Genomic DNA, 21,734 nt, shown 5'->3' with positions numbered 1-21,734 from the left:
AGGGGCAAATGACCATAAGGGGGCATAGTAGATCCTCGCTGACCCCCTAGGTTTGATGTGGAGGTTTTAAAAGGGCCCCGCGGGGCAAAAAAAATAAAATAATAATAATCGAACGGCTGAATGGATTTGCACGAAACTTGGTAAAATATTAGGGACTGGTAGCCCGATGTGCCTTTGCTAGGTCTCAATATATGTGCTCCAGTGGATTTTGAGAAATTAACGTTCAAAAAAAGATATATATCTGTAACAGCGCTCCGCTTCGCGTAACGGAGGTTTGCGAAGCTGATTGGTCATTCTGTCACTGGGCTATAGTTGGGCTACATCTGGCTGATATTTGGGCTACATTTGTTTTTTTTGTCTCTGGCGGCCATCTTTGGGCTACATTGGGCTACATTGGGCTTCATTGGGCTACATTGGGCTACATTTGGGCTCCAACATATATATAGGCCAATGTAGCCCAATATATATTTTTCAAAGTTAATTTTCGTAAAAACCACTGGAGCATATATCTTGAGACATAGCAAAGGCACATCGGGCTACCAGTCCCTACAATTTTGCCAAGTTTCGTGGAAATCCATTCAGCCGTTCGAGCTAAAAGTGAGTCCAACTGCCCTATGGAAATGAAGGAAATGAATGGGTAATTTGTAATTAGCAAATAGCACATCGCAAACTAGGAATGGTAAAGAATCGCTATTTATTCCTTAAAGTTTGCTATTTAGGAAATGCAAAAAACTTTGATGATACATATGGCGGTTCATCTCTAACAAGATAAGAAGCATAGGGATAGATTTATGATGACTGGCGCATCACCAGGGATGTGTTAGTCATCTGTGCCGCTGTTCCGTCACCTATGGTGTGCTGCATTTACAATGCGGCGCATCATGGGGCAAAAACAGCACAGATGCGTGATGTATCTGTGCCGTAAAGGTGGCGCATTGCTGGAGTTGTATCGCAAGTGTGATGAAGCTCCAGCAAGGGTCGGGGGTGCCCCTGTCGCAGGGTTTCTGTTCTCACACAGAACTGTGGACAGAGGATTGGAACCTCGGCGAATTAGGGTGTCCCAAAACTCACCTTAGTAATCAAAAACCCCTTAGCAAGCTAGGTACAGTGTCACATTGGATATAACAAACTCTCAATGTTTAGACAATCCAGAATATGAACTTATAGTACCTCAGGATACGTGGAACTCATGAACAGTCGGTCGTTATATATTTCTTAGAAACCAGAACATGGAGTTAAGAAGAACACATGTGTATTTGAAATGTTTATTTACTAATGCCGTCTTCTCAGGCGTAGTATCTTAGATAATACAAGTACACATATCAGTAGCAAAATTACCAGCATAGTTACTAGTACATAAAAAGCGAATGGTGACAGTATGTTAACATGCTGTAAATTAATAAGAGTTAGCAACACTTATAAGCAGCCACGGGCCGTGGAGGGAGTTACGGTGGGGCAGGGAGGCGGGGAGGGGGAGGGGCAGGGTGGAGAGGGCTCCACCCTGCCCCTCCCCCTCCCCGCCTCCCTGCCCCACCGTAACTCCCTCCACGGCCCGCGGCTGCTTATATCTCACCCTCCCTAATACACATATTATATTATTTGCTAAGGTCTGGTTGTGTTGGTTTAGGGCGTGCCCATACTTTAGTGTCTTAGATTTGAAGGAATCACATCAGCATACACCAGCTCTCTCTTCATGTGAACCGCATCAAGTGTTGTGTATGTGTGTTCGGCAAAGCAATATAAAACCCGCCTCATGCCCAGAATTGGCAGAAGCTGCACTTATGTTATGAGTATGAAGTCGTGGAGATCAGACCTCATAACAATTCTGTATCGTGTTGTTCTTGAAACTTCAGCACTCGCTGTACAGATATAGTTTAACAAGCAAAGCAGATAGTAGAGCAATAACATATTATTCTCATGTAAACCACGATGAACTACTAGGTTGAAAGCTAAAGCAACAACTAAGTGTCGTGTGCAGAAGTTGCAAAAAAGGAAAAATGGCGTTTAAACCGGTAATGAGCCCATGCTAACTTAACACGGTGTAAAGATATCCAGGACCTAGATGACACCTCCCCATGATCCGGAAACGAACTGAATAAGATAATAGAAGTGCCATCTCATGAGAGCAGATTGCAACTTTATATTTGGATGGTCTGCAAGGTAAAACATTAAAAACTAGGAAAATTTAATGCTAAAGAAAAATAAAACAGCCAAGTACTTTATCGAGTCTTAAGCCAATAGGCAAGCTAAATAATAAAAACTTGACAAATAAGTCAATGAATTGTCAATGAAATGCTAGTACTCAGCATATCAAACATGAAAAAGGTCTATGACATAACTGTGTATGCAAAATAAGCTGCAACAGCCTCCAATAGGAAGTCACCGTCTTCATCCGAAAAGAGTTCAGCCATCCAATTTAAAAGCGGAAAAGAACATAAGTGCTCTCCCAGCACCGGATCCTCTATCAACATCAGAGGACAGCTCGGTGGGTTTTCAAGAAAGCTCTGTTCCAAGAAAGACTGTGTTGCCGCCAGTAAATTCCAGGGACCAATTAGTCCATGCATCAATGCCACAGCCATAATCCTTTCGCCAGGACAAACCAACTCGTGAGTAATGATAGGAGTCATCAGCTGATTAAAGTCGACGTCAGGAGAAACCGGTCCGCAGAGACACAAATCAATGGCCCAATCGAAATCACAGGTCAGGCAGTGAAATACAGGCTGGACACAGGTGAAGTAGGAGAATCGAAAAGATAATCCATATGCCGTGCTTAATATCGCCAACGGCATTGTGCCATAATATTCTAGCATGCGATTGCGGAACAGTGTCAGCAGCTGCAGGGCGGGAGCTTGCACAGGAGGGACATCCATATTTAAAAATGTAAAAAAGCACAAGAGCGTCCGCTGGTAATGCAAGTAAAAATGGGAATCCACGAAGCAGAGTGGAAAAAATAGAATGAAAGAAAGCAGGGATGACTCCAAAGATTTTCTCAAATGAAGTCACGAGACCACTGGTAACAACTTTAAAAAAGTGCGCCAGGGCCTTTGTGGAGGACGCGTTAAAGATAGTCCGAACCATGTCGCTGAAATGCAAAGGCGAATCAGTATTTAAAAGGTCTGCACCTCTGTACGGGTGTTCGCTATGTGAAGCACGAAAGTTTCACGGGCCGAACTCAAGGCCACCTCTCTCTGAGACAAAAGAGCTCTTATTCTTGCCATGCCGTTGAAATGTGCTCCCAAGGTTGGTATTTGTGGCCAGATTGAAAACTCCCTATGTTCATGTGTGGGAGGAAATAGAGCATTTCTGCAGCAAATAACCCGTTCACTTACTGTTACGATAAAAGGAATACTTTTAATTAACCCAGAACAATCTTCATTATTGAGCATCAAATAACTACCATTTTCCAACAACTTGAACGTGGGGATGATAGCAGGAACTGGCGTGCCTTGCAACACGCAAGCCATATTTGGTCTGTGTTTGTTGCATGAACCGTGTAACTGTATGTGCCTACACATTAGTGAATGATCTGGCGTCTCAGTGCATTCCTCTCCATTCAGATAAACTTCTTGATCATCTTTGAAACATCTGTATGTGTATGGAAGCGACCAGACCTCATGAAGAAAAGCACTACCTAAAGGTTCATAACGACCTATTGGTATATATTTCATACAATTTGAAAACTTATATAAAGCAAAAGGCAGCGTTATTAAACCGTGGATAAGGCACGTTGCCAAAAAACCCGCAATCCTCTGCTGATGATGTCACTGAGCATGTCATGAATGATGTAATATGTGACATCATCAGCAGTGGATTACGGGTAATAGTATCTCTAGTTTACTCCCCTATAGCTGTCTTTCTTTTAACATAAGTGTCTGTTTCCTTCCCTTATACTTACTGTTCTTTTTTTTAAAAAAAAATTTTGGTTCACTTCCGGTTCGCGTACCGGCGAGCGAACTGGGAAGCGAACTACGAGAAATAGAGGTTGGCACAGTTCCAAATATTGTACCAATTTTTTAATAACGGGGAGGTAGTTCTGAAAAGAACTTTTTTTAAATTGTTTTTGTTGTTTTATATTTTTTGAATTTTTCTGAACAGTTTTATATTTTTGGGGGTTTTTCTTGCAGGGGGCAATGAAAACGATTCATTGTAAAGGGCTCAACAGGAGCAACAAAACAAAAAAAAAGTATTTATTATTTGGGGCGTTTCGTTCCAAATTGCATATGATAGTCAATAGCTCTGTTGATCAGAGTGATGCTTCTTTCTCCGTAGCAAATGAATCCATTGCAATGTACGCAGACGTGTTTTACTTCATGAAATCTCGTTTGAATATTTGGCACCATCTCCCTGCCCTCTGGTCCCGTTACTTCCGGTACAACAGATCTTCTGGCCATAATAGGGAGATTATCTAGGTCGTTACGAAACTGTGCAGCACTGTAGTTGTTAGGATGCCACCTAGTCATATGGCGATGCATTGTGTAGTTTCCGAAACTGTATTTTTTGTCGGTCCCTCTGGACAGTCTATCTTGACATATAAGGCAAGTTACGTATCTTGCATTTATTTTTTTCTGACCTTTGGGAATTTTAAAAAATTGCCAAATGAAGTTTTCTTTCCGGTGAGACGTCCTGGGCTCCTCAGGCAAAAAGTGCCTCTCTTCGTGCTCGTCGTCCTGTTCCTCTTCTTCCTCTTCTTGCTGAATTATAACTTGAGCAGGTGGTCCACTCTTCCTTGGATGTGGTGGAGGTGGTGGGGAAGCACCAGCTGAAGCTACTAAAGAAGCCATTGCTCACTGGTAACAAAGGGTCTTTCTCTCACAATGATGAAAGTCAGAGTGAGGAAAGAAGGAGGGATTTTCATCATTTGGGAAAAACAATAGTTCTCAACCAATGAAAAGTGTTCATTTTAGATTATATGACCTAGTCTTACATCATTAGGAAACCAAAAGTGAAATGAACCAATGAAAAGTGTTATTACCAAGTCACATGACCTGCTGTGTTTACGTTAAGCGCTTTGCAGGGCCTCCCGGTTTGCTTCCAGAAACCTGTGCTTTGCGACTCGGTAAGCGTACCAGTTCGCTAACGTAGCACGTCATATGACGTATCACGCGACAACGCGAAACGTCATGCGGACGGGAGGCGTCACGATGTTGTTTTCTAACGCGGCAGTTGCGGTAAAGAAACGTTTACCGGCTCGCGGTCTATTTCGCGGCATCAAGGTCAGCTAACGGGAAGCTACCCGATTCGCGAAGCGGAAACGAAGAAAAAAAAATATTTTTAAAAAAAAATTATTAATAAACATATAAAATATATTTTTGGATTTAAAGAAGAATACATTTTACAGCTACAGATATTAGCTGTTAAAAAACCAATGAAATTCACTGAAAAAACCATAGGTTATAGACCATATATAGTTAGGAATTAGCATTTACAAAACCTTGAAAATTCACTGAAAAAACCATAGGTTATAGACCATATATAGTTAGGAATTAGCATTTAGAAAACCTTATTGTACTCACACAAAACCATTGAAATTCCATATATAGTTAGTTGCACTAACTATATATCGCGCACCCGCAATCCACTGCTGATGATGTCACATATATTACATCATTCATGACATGGTCAGTGACATCACTGATGACATCACTGATGACATCTCAAATGACATCACTGATGACATCACTGATGACATCTCATTTGACATCAATGACCACATCACTGATGATATCATTCATGTGACAATACAATGCATCTCCTCATATTTTAATATAACCTCTGTTTCACCCAGTGTTAAATACAGAGTATAATTTTTGAAACCATTGACACACCAATACTAGTTACTACATATGTACTCACTGATTCCTACGTCTACACACACATTCACTCATTCACCCATACAATCATTCATACATACAATCACTCATCTTTACAACACTATCATATGCACTCATACACCTATACAGACACTCACACTCTGCCACTCATCCATGGAGTTACTCACACACCTAGTCAGTCCTGTAAAGAATCAATCACACTTCCATTTTCTTGTCTATATAGTTAAACATAGAGCACCTTATATTTTCAAACATATACTAACACATACTTACCTTGTTATACAATCATTGATATAAGTACACATTGATCTGCACAGAGTCACACACCTCCCAGCCAGCCACACACACACTCAGTCTCCCATACAAATACTTGGACAATCAATCAATAACCCATATAGTTACTCATATAGCTATTGATCAACACATGCAACAGTTTACAGAACAACAGACATAATGATGCACAAATTAAGACAGTTTAGTCACTAACCCATGCACTCAGTGAGACACATTTAATCACTCACTCATACAGTCAGTCATGCACCTACTAAATCCTTCGTCCAGACACTTATACATCCACTCATTCTTCAATATGTAAGACATATTTAAACTTTACAGAAACATAAAATCACTGGATGTTGTTATCAGTGATGTCATCAGTGATGTCATTTGAGATGTCATCAGTGATGTCATCAGTGATGTCACTGACCATGTCATGAATGATGTAATATGTGACATCATCAGCAGTGGATTGCGGGTGCGCGATATATAGTTAGTGCAACTAACTATATATGGAATTTCAATGGTTTTGTGTGAGTAAAATAAGGTTTTCTAAATGCTAATTCCTAACTATATATGGTCTATAACCTATGGTTTTTTCAGTGAATTTTCAAGGTTTTGTAAATGCTAATTCCTAACTATATATGGTCTATAACCTATGGTTTTTTCAGTGAATATATATATATATATATATATATATATATATATATATATATATATATATATATATATATATATATATATATATATATAAATAAATATAAATATTTATTCATGGAAAAACCAAAGGTTATAGGGACGTAATAGTGGGAAATCGTTTTTTTTTTAAACTTAAAAATGCACAGAAAAAAAACAAAAGTTACAGGAATGTTATAGTTAGGCCTAAATTTCACTTGTACAGTATACTAACCTGAGCTAACAATAATATATTTATATATAGATAGAGATATAGATATTGATATAGATATAGATATCTATATCTATAGATATCTATATGTGTGTGAATTTATGGGTATATACATTTTTTTTATATACATGAAGGTGTTCGTGTTTGGGTCTCTACTGATTAAAACGCTGTTTCTGTATATCCACTCCCTGAGTATGGGGTTGTGCCACTTTCCCTTTGGTAATATAAATCACTTTCAAAATTTTTAGTTCTGTAATATTTCTTTTGAACTGCTGTAATCTTCAATTTCAACACGTCTATTTGATATCTGATTTATATTGCTAAATATTTACATCAGTTTTCACAGCCTTTACAAAGTCCAGTGAACGAAACACCTGTTGGGTGTTTCTCTGATTGAACTATGATGTGGATTACAACATTGTAATATCCGTCGTTATAAGAATAAGGCAATATGCTTCTGTCCAATCTTGTCCTGGACTGTATACCACAAACTTAGTAGGACTAACACTTGTCATACCGCTTTAGCCTATATTTGTTATCCTACAGGATGTTTTAGTTTGGGGATTCATTAACCCCTTCCATGCTCATGACGATCTCAGCTCGTCATGCAGTACACTGCTTGTGTGCTCATGACGAGCTGAGCTCGTCATGAACAATGGAATTTAAAAATGGTCAGCATAGAGGATGAATTGCTGTAGCATTGATAGTGTTAAAGTCTGAAATAGAGGTTACTTTTACAGTTCAAGCCCAAGTCAAGTACTCCTGGTATGTTCTGACTGCAGTATTGCTTTCTCTGTAGATTGACAAACACCGCCAAAGCAAGGATTCCGTTTTCTTCAATGATGGGGTACGGCGAATAGATTTTGTTCTGGCATACACTGATGATGCTGTTAAAGATGCCGAAAAAAAAGCGGTAAGTTGATTGTCCCATCTCTTTGAGTGCAAGAAATTATAGTTATGTAGTGTTAATCGCATTCGGGTTTCTTTTTTTATTTTGGGTTTTCTCTAATAAATTTTCAAAGCAGCCTCAAAGGGGGACACTTCAGTGCCAGGGCTTGAGGATTGCGGGGTCATTAATTTGTTTATATTTTGTTTTAATGTTTTTACCATTTTTAGCACACTGTTAATAGCTTACCAAAAAAAAATATGTAATTGCTTAGGCTGATCTGTTGTCTCTGCAAATGTTAATTTTGTTGTTTGTAATGCAATGCACGCAAACTGACGATGAGGAACCAGTGTTTAAAATGTGAATTGAAAATGTATTGTCAAAGTCTAAATTCTCACGCCTGGCAAACTTAAATCCATCCTGCAGCAGGAAATCTTTCAAACTTTTAGAATACCTTTTTTTCCGTTAAAACAAAGTATTTTATTGGTATCTAATATTATAGCCATAGGCAATGATTACATTCACTATTATATGTAACTTGCCTCTTTTTCCCATTTATTTTGAGAGAAACCTTGCTCTTTGTAAGAAGCATAGACTATTATTCGAGCAACAAGGGGAGTGCATAAATGGTAAATCACATTAGATGCTTGGGATAAGTCTGGTCCTGTCTTCTTGCTGGTCAGTCATTCCTACAACCCATAGTATTTATATTCAGTCTTGCATGGTTGGCGAACAGATGTCTTCACAAAGTGGACGTACCCTGTTTGCTTTTCACGACATGACAATTGCTTGCTCCCTTGTGGTACATTTATACTTTTAAAACCCATTAATATAATTAGTTGTGTAATTGGGCAAAGTTATAAAAACGTGTTATTTTTCTGAATGAAATTGTAGTTCATCAGGTACTTCATCAAGCACTGGACCGAACACAAAGTTTATGATGCATAAAATTCCAGTACAAGCTGTAGTCGGCTTAATGAAGAATTTACTTTACAGATTATATTTCTACTGCATTCCCATTTCTGTTTGGTGTTGATATGGTTGTTGAACAGATAGGGAATTAGTTGACTATTTAGATAAGACTTTACGATTTAGCGTATGTATATGTCTGTGCATGTGTGTGTGTGTGTATATGTATATGTATATGTGTGTGTATATATATATATATATATATATATATATATATATATATATATATATATATATAATGTCTGTGTGTATACAATCAATTAAGCAGAGTACTTGTAAAGCGCTCTACTTACCCGTGAGGATCTCAAGGCGCTGATGGGAGGGGGTGACGCTACTGCTAGAAGAGCCGGGTCTTGAGGAGTCTTCTGAAGGCGAGTAGGTCTTGGGTCTGCGGTAGGTGGGTAGGGAGGGTTTTCCAGGTCTTGGCGGCGAGGTAGGAGAAGTATCTGCTGCCGGAGGTTGTTCCTTGGATGTGGGGGACAGCTGCGAGGGCGAGGCTGGCAGAGCTGAGCTGGCGGGTCGGGGTGTAGAAGCTGAGTCTGCTGTTCAGGTAGGCTGGTCCGGCGTTGTGGAGTGCTTTGTGTGCGTGGGTGAGGAGCTTGAAGGTGATCCTCTTGTTGACGGGGAGCCAGTGTAGGTCTCTCAGGTGGGGGGTGAAGTGGCGGCGGACGTTGACGATCAGTCGGGCGGAGGCGTTTTGAATGCTTTGTAGACGTCGTAGGTGTTTGGCTGGGATTCCTGCATAGAGTGTGTTGCCGTTGTCCAGTCTGCTGCTGATGAGTGCCTGTGTCACCATTCTTCTTGTTTTGGTCAGGATCCACTTGTAGATCCTGCAGAGCATGCGGAGGGTTTGTAGCAGGAGGCAGAGATGACGTTGACCTGTTTAGACATGGAGAGGGAGGAGTCGAGGATGAATCCGAGGTCGCGTGCATGGTCGGTGGGTGTCGGTGCTGTTCCCAGTGTGGTCGGCCACCAGGAGTCGTCCCAGGCTGAGGGGGTGGGTCCGAGGATGAGTACCTCCGTCTTGTCCGAGTTCAGCTTCAGACGGCTGTTCCTCATCCGGTCGGCGACAGCCTTCATTCCCTCGTGGAGAATGGTTTTGGCGGTGTGCGGGTCCTTGGTGAGGGAGCGGATGAGCTGGGTGCCGTCGGCATAGGGGATGTTGTTGAGGTCGTGTTGGCGGGCCACTTGTGCGAGGGGGGCCATGTAGACGTTGAACATCGTCGGGCTGAGGGATGAGCCCTGGGAGACCCCGCAGTTGATGTCGGTGGCCTCGGATCGGAAGGGCGGGAGGCGGATGCTCTGGGTTCTGCCGGAGAGGAAGGACGCAGTCCAGTCAAGGGCCTTCAATTGGATTCCGGCTTCTAGGAGGTGTTTCTTTAGAGTGCGATGTCAGACCGTGTTGAAGGTGGCTGACCGGTCCAGGAGGATGAGGGCTTATGTTTCGCCGTTATCTAGTTGGCGCCTGATGTCGTCTGTGGCGGCGATGAGGGCTGTCTCGGTGCTATGGTTTCGTCTGAACTTACACTGGGACGGGTCCAAGATGATGATGTCTTCCAGGTGGCAGGCCAGTTGCGTGTTGACTATTTTCTCGATGACCTTCGTCGGGAACGGGAGCAGGGAGATGGGACGGAAGTTCTTGAGGTCCTTGGGGTCCGCCTTGGGCTTCTTGAGGAGGGCGTTGATTTCGTCGTGTTTCCAGCTTTCCGGTCATGTCGCTGTTTCGAAGGAGATGTTGATGACCATCCGTAGTTGGGGTGCGATGGCAGCGTCTGCTTTGTTGAATACGTGGTGTGGGTACGGGTCTGACTGAGATCCTGAGTGGATGGAGTTCATGACCTTGCGTGTCTCGTTGACATTGGACCAGGAGGTCAGGCGGTTGGCGCTGGTGGTGTTCACAGGGTGGCGCTGGTGGTGTTCACAGGGGAGGCTGGGTCAGGTGTGGTCAGGGCGGTCATGGTGTTGAAGCTGTCATGGATGTCAGCGATCTTGCGGTTGAAGAAGATAGCTAGAGAGTTGCACAGTTCTTGTGAGGGCGGTATGTCGTTGGCGTTGGAGAGTTCCTTTACGATTCTGAAGAGATATTTCTGTTGTGTGCGTTGTTATCCAGGTGGTCTTTGAAGGAGGATCTCTTGGCTAATCTGAAGAGGTGTTGATGTCTGCGGGTGGCGTCCTTGTGGGTTTTGTGGTTGACCGGAGTGTGTTCATGGAGCCATTTCTTCTCCAGTTACCGTCAGGCGCATTTGGAGGTCTGCAGCTCATCGGTGAACCAGGTGGCTCTCTTGCTGACGTGGTTGTTGGTGGGTTTCTTGAGTGGGGCGAGGGTGTTGGCTCAGTCGTTGATCCACTGTCTGCGGTTGCGGGCTGCGGTGTCTGGGTTGGTGGGGTCGGGGGGCGGGTTTTGGGCGAGGGTGGTTATCAGCTGATCTTCGGTGACTTTGCTCCAGCAGCGGGGAGGCAGCTGTTGGGTGCGGTGGTTCGTTTGTTGAAGGTGAAATGGAGGCAGTGGTGGTCGGTGATGTGGTCGAAGGCGATGTGGGTGCCTGTGGAGAAGAGGTGGGGGGGTGAGTGAGTGCGTGTGTGTGTGTGTGTGTCTCTGTGTGTCTCTGTGTGTCTCTGTGTGTCTCTGTGTCACGTTATAGTTAGAAATTAGCATTTAAAAAACCTTATAAATTTACTGAAAAAAACAAAGGTTTCAGGGGGTTCTATTTAGCTGGACATTTCACACGTACAAAACCATAGAAATTCCCCTGGTATAGTTAGTTCAGTCAACTAGAATTCACGCCCCCGCCATGCACTGCTGATGACATCACATATTACATCACTCGTGATATGGTCAGTGACATCACTGATGACATTTCAAATGGGTTTATTTAAGGACCCCTCCCTGGCGCCGCGTATCATCCATTGGGGCAGGGAGTTTTTGTTGTAGACTCTCTCGATGTTGTCACGCTTCTCCGGCGATGCGACCGTAGGAAACTTCGATGAACACATGTTTCCAGGGAGATGCGGTGAAGGCTCGCTTCTCCGGCGTTGCGATGATTTCAGCTGCGGCGGCGACACGCTTCTTCTCGATGCGTCGCGCTTCCAGCTCCCAGCGGCATGCAAGTGACTGGAGTCAGAATTCCCAGCAAGGAAATTCAGGAGGGAGCTGGAGGTGAAGTCTTTTGGCCCTGAGACTTCAGAAGGAGGCAAGCACAGTTCAAGCCCTTGGAGAATATTCTGTAGATGAAAGTCTTTACAAAGTCCTTCTCCTTTCCCTTGGCAATCAAGCAACCACTGCAGGCCAACCCAGTAAACAGCACACTGGCAGAAGGGCAGTACAACTCCTGCAGCTTCCTTGGTTCTTCTCCTTGGCAGAAAGGTATCTTGTTCCAGAAGTGATCTAATTTCTTGGGATCAGGGTCCCAATATTTATACCCCAAAATCCTTTGTTCTCTTAAGGCAGAGAGGCCTCTGCCTGGTCCAAACCAGTTGCTGAGCACTTTGTTTACATGACTCTCTTCGTCCTTTCACTGTGCAGGGAAGAGACATCAGACAAGCCACAGGTGATGAAGCCAGCATTGTAGAGGGAAGGCCCAGCCCTATTCAGGTTCCAGGTGCAACTCCTCCCTCCCATCAAGATGCAGATCTCTCCATCTCCCCCAGCCTGTCTCCTGGATTCCCCTAGCCCTGTCACTCACAAACCCAGACAAGGAATACACAACCCAGCAGAGGCAGGCTCAAATGGTTAGGCAAGCAAATACATACTTTCTAAAAGTGGTATTTGCAAACACAGAATATTAAAATAAACTTTACTAAAAGATGTATTTTATTATTCTGAGTTCAGGTATACAAAGTACGAATTTCTACCGTGTTCCCTGAGTCAGTTAGGATTATAAGCATGTAATAATCTAGCTGCTCATTCTGGCCTATGAGAACAGGTAGACTTCAATAGTGAAAAACTAAAATGGCTGTAATTCACTATTAAAACATGCGCTACACACATCCGAGCATGTCCTATCTTATACTTGCAATGCACCCTGCCCTTGGGCCTACCATAGGGGTGTCTAATATGAAGCAAAGGGAAGGTTTAGGGACTGGCAAGTGGGTGCACTTGGCCTAGTCGACATGGCAGTGCTAGACTGCACACAGGCCTTGCAATGGCAAGCTGCTACTGTGGGTGGCTCAACCAGTGCTGCAAGCCCACCAGCAGCATTTGATTTACAAGCCCTGGGCTCACATGGTGCACTATATTAGGGGACGACAGGTAAATCAAATAACCCAATCCTGGAATAACCAATCAGTACATGTGGGAGAGGTGTGGCGCCGCGGCCAGGGTGACTGACGCTGGAATCTGGGGACCACGGTTCGATCCGCGGCTCCGGCGGCAGGTTAGCCCAGCACCACGTGACTCTGGGCAATAGCTCGCTTAATCTTCCCGACGGCCCCCAGCGCCTAGAGACCCTTACGGGTGATTGTGCGCTTTACAAATGTGGACTTTACTTTACTTTACAAATGTGGACTTTACATTAATCTAACATAGGGAGCACTTGCACTGTGCCACTGATTAGCAGTGGCCCAGTGCCCAAAGCATAAATCCAGCAAAAACATATAAAAACAGAGGAGGCAATCCGTCAAAATAGAAGGGAGACTCACGCCAATGATGCCAGGTCTAACACCACCCATAAGAAATAAGAATAGCAGCACACACATAGGCACGTATATATATAAATTAGCACATTAAACGGCAGAATCTCTATGTTGGCTAACTATGTTCGCAGTGTAACTGGCAACATACCTGCGTCTGGCAGTACACCTGTGGCAAAAGTGTGATCATCGGTGCGCCTGTGGTATGTGCAGCAGGTGTCTTCTATGTGATTAGCCTTGGACATGAGGCATGGATGTGGTTCTCGTACTACTGTGGTATGCACATGGCTATGTTAGCAGTGTACCTGTGGCATGTGTGTGTGGTTTGTAGTGCACTTGTGGTTTTTGTGATAACAGTGTGGTAAGGACCGCATATGTGGCACATATGGTTCTTGGAGCTCCTGTGATGCCTGCGTGGTGAGCAGGTCACCTGTACCGTGTACCTGGCAGGACCCTCGTGGTGACGTCGCGGTTATCTGTGCACCCTTCGTGTAATTTGTATTGCACCTGTGAAAGGTGCACACTTAGAACCACTACTTAGAAAGTGTGTTGTTTGAGTGGAACCTGTGATAGATGTTTGTTTAGTAGAGTCCCCCCGCCTCCTGTGTCCTGTTAGCAGTGCACCTGGGGATCTATGTGAGTAGCATCGCTCCTGTAGTATGTGTAAGGTTAGCAACACGCCTGTAGCATGTGGGTTCCTAGCAGCGTAGGGGTGAACCTGGTTTATGTGTTGTTAGGAGTACCCACGTGGTATGTATGTAGGCAGCAATGCCTATTTTTTGTGCGGATTGTGGCACAGCACCTGTGGTGCATGTGGCCCTAAGGCACTTGAGACTTGTGCGGTTGGCACTGCACCTGCTGTATGTGTGTTTATGTGTGTGACTAGCAAGGCATCTGTGACGTGTGGTTGGCACTGCACCTCCTATGTGTGTGGCTAGTAAGGCACCTGTGACGTGTGTGGTTGGCACTGCACCTGTGGTGTGTATGCGCACCGAGTAAGGCACTGATCCTGTGTGTGGTTGGCACTGCACCTGGAGTTTGTGTGCCTAGTAAGGTACCTGTGGTATGCGTGTAATTGGCACTGCACTGCGGTGTGTGTGGCTTGTTAGGCACCTGGGGCTTTGTGCTTTGTTAGATTTGCCTGGTCTTTCCATGTAGACAGGCCACGTTTCCCGCCCTGTAATATGTAATAAATCAGTGCATTCTGGGAGTTGTAGTGCCGATGCACCATCACACTCGATTGACTTAAATGCTAGTGAGATATGCTAACCTGACGCCCAGGCTGTGAGATGCGCCGCCTTCCCACTGGCACCAGCGCTATCTGCCAGTGCCAGAAGTACCTGTGGTGTGTTGGCGGTGGCAGCCTGTTTGGGCGCAGTGGTCCCCAGTTTACATTATCACGTGAGTCTGTGAGATTTATGAATGACATCAGTCGCTGGTGGTGTTACCTGCGTTCACTTCCCTGAAGTGCCGGGGTCCACTTCCTTGTAAATGGAAAATCCGGAAATGGGCACATGGAAATGTTAGTGTTGAAAGGAGGGGCATTTCAGGTGTGGAATTTCAGTTCTGCTCAGTGAACACTGTTCCAATTATCAGTGGGTCTTGGGGTTCAGGAAGGTGACTTCATCAAGTGTGCCCCCAAAGTGTTTTAGAAGCGGTCACCGCATATGAGCTGGTGATATACCTCAGTGGGTTTTGACACTTGCTTCCGCTCTAAGTGCACCCTGAAGACAAGTGCCCTTGACGGCGTTCTCATTTCATCCTTATGAAGTCGATGAAAGGAGCAACATATCTTTAGTTAAGAGTAGCATCAGGCTGGCCTCTATCAGTGTGACAAGTACATCCAGTCCAGATGTCTTCTGCCGAGGCTGATGCTTGCGGCGCTAGTACTAAAAAGACACAAAAACTACGTAGTAGGTGGCGCAGTGACAGCTCAGGAGCGCTGTTAGGAGCTACTATTGGTCTCACATTTTATAGAAAGGTCACCCATGTCCCACTTAACCGGGAGTGGGAACCATTCACTTTTTAGATCTTCGAATATCGTAAGCGATTGACTTATAGTAATTTTCAGAAAGGCCCCGTCTTCATTAAATAAACCCTCACATTAAAATGCTGTAATATTATATGTTGTTTGATGCCTTTGTTAAAGTTGCTAAAGTGAGTATTATTGCTTACTTTTAATATAGCGCTTACTGTGGCGGTCTATGGCTTCAAAGCAATGGCCATAATAGCTGATGCAATTCACCGCCCAGGCATTAGCAGTTTGATTTCCTCTTCAAAGCGCGAAGTGCTGCACTGATTTTTCACTACTAGAATCTGACACTACTAGGCTCTAAGAGTTCCTGTAGCAGTGCGTTCACCCCCTGAGCTATCACAGAGTTTGTAAAAGGTGCGCTTTGTGTCTCCCGTACCCTCGAGACATTCAGTGGGCTGGTGAATACTCTATTGATATTGCATGTGTGTCAGGCGGTCACATGACGTATCTGATGACAAACCGCACAACAGCCCGGCGCTCTTTTCACAAACCGAAGAGTGTATTTGGTGCACTGTCCTTTGAAAATAAACTTTAAAGACAACAGCATACTCCCTGGTGAGTTGGTGCCCTTTTAAGTTTTTAACCCCTTCCATGCTCATGACGAGCTCAGCTAGTCATGTAACGCGGTATTTCAAAAAAAGCCGCACAGCGCAAAAATTACCGCCGCACGCATGCGGTTAAATATGTGTTCCATTCACATCCTAGTTAAGCACGGATCCCCGGGCCAGCATCACGAAGAGTGTATTTGCAATCTAGTTATTCACTGCTGTGACGTAGCAACAGTGAGAAACAAAGCGACCTGATTGCTCCTCAGAGCAAAGCTTAGGGAGAGGAGGGGGGCACAATGTGGGGGGGGGTGTAAGGGAGGGTAGCAAGAGGCTGGATTTGTTTTTTTACATTTAGATCAGGGTGGAGAGGCCATGTTATGTATGGCTCACCCTATTATTCCTCTGTCCCGGTGGATCAGTAAAAAACAAGGGCCGAAGAATTTGAGGGGCTATACATAACATAACAAGCATTAAAAATACAATAGATCTCGCATTTCATAAAGTTAAAGCCATTTGCTTTGCTATACAATACCATTAGCAAAGCAAATGGCTTTTGACTTAATCAAAGGCGAGACCTATTGCATTTTCAATGCTTGTTACTTTTCCAGTGCAGAGGCCACCCACACAGGGCCCATGAGTCTTATACGCTGCTCTTTGGCGAGAACAGCCCTTCCTATGCCCTTCCCTGACTGTGCACGCTTACCGACTATCACACTACATCTCCATGAAAGTGACCATGTCTTTTAATCGCTTTAAATTATTTTTAATTAGCTAGATATTGGTTCATGTCCATGCTGCCAGATTAGCAAATCAATTAAGTGACACGTACGCTTCTGGGGCGGGAAAATATACTTCAATGAAGGTAGCTTCTGCCGTCCCATGACGCTTACGCAGTGCCTGTGGTGGGTTTGCAGTCGTCGTCGGGTTATTATTATTATTCAATTTTCTTTGTTTTTGTCAGCTTTGCGCACGCCACTCTCTGGGTCCTAGCGCGGCCCGCTTCTCTGCCTTCCTCTCTGACTTTTCCGGGATGGCTCGATCGCCTCCGGCGCTCCATCTTTCCAGACTCAGTTCTTCGTAATTAGGTTTGGATTGATGAGGGCCTGATGTCACCGGAGAGCAGCGTGCGCAGCACTAGGCGTAGAGGGTAGGCTCTCCGGACTGTGCTGGGCATTACCTCATTTCCCGTGACTAATGTGCAGCGCTGAGATCATGAGCCACCGAGACCGCTTCTTATTGGACCTGCCGTGGGCTCCCATCCTCCGGCACTGCTGTGCCTCTTCTGTCATCCAGCGTTCCTCACAGGGCTACGCGAGCATTGTACTATGACTTTTAAGTCTATGCTAGACACAAAACATCACAGCGCTTACAGTCACATGTAGCGCCCATCTGTGGTCATGGCCGGTACGCGCTCCCTTACCTGTCACCCCCTGACCCTTGCTGCTTGGATCTATGTGAACATTTTAAATAAATTACTCAAAATAACATTTACTTATCAAAATATATACATCTTTGACATGTACATTGAGTTCAGATAATTTGTTCTGAGTTTACTTTGCTTTCTAATGTTTTTTTTTCTATAATTTCCCTCGCTTGCTCACTGAGCCTTAACTAACACTAACCCTTACCCTAATCTTAACTGTGCCCTGCATTTTAAATTAACTCAAATTCTCTCCCTGGACCTAAATCAGTCTGTAACCCAGACCTTATGCCTAATCCTGCTCCTCATCTAATCGTAGCTTTCTCCCTTAACCCCGACCCAAACCTGCTCTAGCCCGAACTTTCACCCTTAATCCTTCTTCTAGTTCCTTCCATAACTTTAACTTTTACCCGTAACCAAACGTTATTCCTAACCATGATTCTATCCGTCACAGTTTTCCCAACTATCACTCTTAAATCAGACGTATCACTCACCCTCACCCTATTCTTCACCCTCAAGAAAGACCTGCTCCAGTGCCTCACCTAACCCTAGTTTTCACCTTTGGCCCAACCCTTACACCCAACCCTACTGCTGCCACTAACTCTAACCTACAACACACAATTCCACACCACACAATTACACAAGTAACCATTCCAATACAACCCACATAATTACACTCCACACCACATACATCTGCTACACTCCAAACCAAAACTCTAACTCTCCCAAAGGCGAGACCTATTACATTGCAAAGGCTTGTTTTCATTTCTTTTTCTCTGTGGTTGGGTACACCTCCCTATTTTCGTGATTAGCCTTGCCTGGAACTCACTCTTAGTTTCTAAACTCAGCAAATGTATTTTCAAAACCTATAGCATGAGAAAAACAAAAGCCTACCTTATTGTCCTTTACAGTAGGTGAAAGCAGTGCATAATGTTATCTAGTAGTTTCAGGTGGGGCCCACCAGTACTCCTTCTTAGGGAGCAGGACTTATTTTCTGTAGACTCCAGTGCAGGAAAGAGAAGGGCAGAAACGATAGAAATAAAGAGTGAGAGTGAGATAAAGATGCAGGGAGTGTCTGGTGGTGGAAGAAAGAGGCCTGACTTGGAACCAATCACAGGCAGCCTAGGTATTCAGCATCCGACAAACAGAAGCCCAGGCCTTGAGCACAACTGTGGGCCCCGGCACATTCTTTTAGGAATCGAGCACTGGGTGATTCATGTAGTGGCATTTCTGTCTCTGCAGGGTGGTCACGTGTCAGAGTTCATGTGCCCATAAATAGATTTGCTGTCGTCTAAAAATAGAACACTCTTGATTAAATAATGTTGCTTAGTTACTAGTGCTAGCAGACCGCTGGAACACCCTCTGACCGCCAAAGTACAGTACCCAGCACATGGATGTGAGTTGCACAACAATATGGCGATGCCATTATCAAAGAAACATTATCAAACAAAACCGATTTCTTGACTCCCATTTGAAGGATGCAAACATTTTAGAAAAATACCATGGTGTTTGTTTGCTTTTTAGATCTTTATATTTTTATTTAAAAGGAGATTTCCAACAGACCCGACAAAAATACGTGTACTTAGTTACCATAACCTGCAAAATGTATTATTTTTTAGTTCGCTGTGCCATCGATATAGGCATCAGACCTTGAATTGAAATGAATTGGGATCTGTTCATGACTACTTACTTTTTGGTTTCAATACCTACAAATCTTTGTACCCCAAAAATGACCGTGTTCAGATGTAGATCGGAAACAAGTAAAGGTTTTAAAATAGTGAATGTAAATGTGCTTTACTTGTAAGAATGTTACTACAGATGTTTCTTCTTAGAGTATCAAAAAAGTCCATGATCATTCTGTAATGTTTGACACTTCCTAAATTCATATTCCAACGTTCCTGCTTGGGTGATCAAAAGAAGACCATACATATTAGTGGGAGGCCTAATATAATGCTTGTAGAGATTACACTGCTTTGCCACATCAAGTATGACCCTGGAGGCTCTTAGAAAAGGCACCGAAGGAACAACTACTTGTCTCAGAGTACCCTAATATGTCCGTCCCTAGTCCCCCATATAATTCCAAGAAACATATTTCATAATCTTATTGTAAGGTCCTTTCTTTTGTCACCTACAGATATCATGTTCTGTAGTTCTGCTTGCAAGCCTTTTCGTTGCCATTCCCCAGGGCTAGCTGAGCTAAAGTAGGGGTCAGTGGTTTTGACCCCAGGGATCATCTTGGCCATCATGACCTAATGGAGGATAAGAGGGGATGCCCACATTTTCTTTATATGGCCTTCCTTCCATCACTGCCCTTATTTTCAAACCATACTTAACAGGTCAACCCTGCAAAAAGAATACCATGGTTTCTGGGTAAAACTAAAGATCTGTCTGTCAGTCTTTTGCAACATTTTGCGAAGCATGGAAGAGAAATTGTGCCTTAATGCTGTTTAATAGTAATGCTTGTAACTATAATACTAAGAAATGCTTTGGCTTATCTATTGCTTTGCTGAAGTCTTTCTGGGAGGAACAGGTTCTCTGCCTTCAATACAGACAGCTAGTACCAGACCGTTTTGTTTTTCTTGGCGATATTTCCACTGTGGGTGAGTTCAGTATTCATTTGAATTGCCATGGAGTACAATTTAGTTTCGTATCTGTCGCGGTACATGTATTTGAGACCTATTTTGACTAGCTGTTTCTTGTTGTCAGTGAACAGTAGCAGGATTTCTGTTTTGGTAGGCTTTAGTTTCCGGTAGGTGTTTGACATCGAGATCTAGATACGTGTATGCAGCAGTGTTTGAGGCATTGGAAGTGTTGAGTGGAGGAGACTTTCAAGTAGAGATGTGTGTCACTGTCAACAAGGTATTGTTGAGCTCTGATTCTGTTATCTGTCAGTAGAATCCTAAGGGTCTTCATGTAGAGTTTGAAGATCACATAGGACCAGCTGGGCCCTGGAAGACTCTGCAGGTGATGGGGATCTTATGGGGACGTTGAGATGCACATGTGATCAAACTAATTTGATTGTATAGTTAGGAGGAGAACTGGTGTAGGACGCTGCCGGAGAATCCCAGTAACAACTTTAGGGTGGGTGTGGATGAGATGATTGACATTGGTGAAGGCAGCTGAGACGGCAGCTGAGACGCCCAGCAATATCAGGAGGCCGGTGGGCATTAATCATCTGTGGTCAGGAGTGCATTTGCAATGTTTTGTGATATAGGTGTCTCTATGCTATAGTGTGATGATCACAGGGCTAATTAGAATGCATGCAGGAAATGGTTGTTGTTGACGTGAATATGACTTTGTATAAATTATATTTTCATCGAAAATTATCAAAGAGTGTAGGTGAGTAAAGGGCAAGTATTTAGTGAGGTCATCAGGGTATAGTGTAGGTATTTTCAGAAGCAGGAGGGTTAGGCCGGTCTAGAGAACAACTGGAAAGGTGTCTCAACTTAGGAAGGCAGTCAGATGATGAATAGGGGTGAGAGAACCTCTTCGGACAGGGCTCTGATGAAGAACAAGAGTAAGATACCATCTTCGTAGGTGGTGGCTTTAAGAGAGATGAGGATGCTGGTGAGGTCTGCAAGAGACACGGGTTTGAAGGACGGCCAGTGTAGGATGCACACGTATGGGTGAGTGTTAGATTAGAAGCGTCCATGATGTCTTCGATGTGATGATCTCCTATCATTTTTAAACTGAAGAAAAGGTTGATGGCATTCCACTTGTTTGTGGGATGAGGAATTGGTGACGCAAACAGATGGTTGATGCAGTGCTGGATTACCTTGAAGGATATTTTGTTTCTGTTGGTAGCATTGTTGATTGTATTTTTATAGTACTTGTATTTGGTTTATGTGAAGTGTTGTCTGAATGTTGCCAGGAGAGACTTAATTACTCCACGTCATCAGGGCTTTTAATTCGTAGAAGTAAAATGTGAATGACACAATAACAGGGCAGTTGATGAAGAGGGCTGATTGAATTCCCTATAAGTAAGTATTTTATACACATACATTCGAAAAATCTAAAGGACAAAGATAGCGACCGAGCTGATAAGCATTGGGCAAGCCAATTGTACTTGCCTATCCAAGAGCTACTAGCTTTAGCAATGTGTTTTAGCCATTCTGTTCACCAGTGTGACTGCTGTTCAGCATGGATAAAAGCTAGTGGTGTGATTAGAGTAGATTTGAGTGATGTAGATTGGGGGAATAGTAGAATGAGGTAGGTTGGGGTAGAGTGGAGTAG

General features: G+C 43.8%; 1 protein-coding gene across 4 annotated transcripts in view; it reads left to right on the top strand.

Annotated features, from left to right (window-relative positions):
- ANO5 (anoctamin 5) overlaps positions 1 to 21,734 on the top strand; it is a 303,496-nt gene that overhangs the window by 148,177 nt on the left and 133,585 nt on the right. For all 4 annotated transcript variants that reach the window (XM_078684222.1, XM_078684221.1, XM_078684220.1 and 1 more), the window contains one exon: positions 7,814 to 7,927. In XM_078684222.1, the coding sequence (XP_078540348.1) occupies positions 7,814 to 7,927 (114 nt within the window). The remainder of the gene's footprint in view (positions 1 to 7,813; positions 7,928 to 21,734) is intronic.

Source organism: Lissotriton helveticus, chromosome 3_2 (genome assembly GCF_964261635.1).
Source record: "Lissotriton helveticus chromosome 3_2, aLisHel1.1, whole genome shotgun sequence".
Taxonomy (NCBI): Eukaryota; Metazoa; Chordata; class Amphibia; order Caudata; family Salamandridae; genus Lissotriton; species Lissotriton helveticus.
This window is presented reverse-complemented; position numbering and strand designations above follow the sequence as displayed.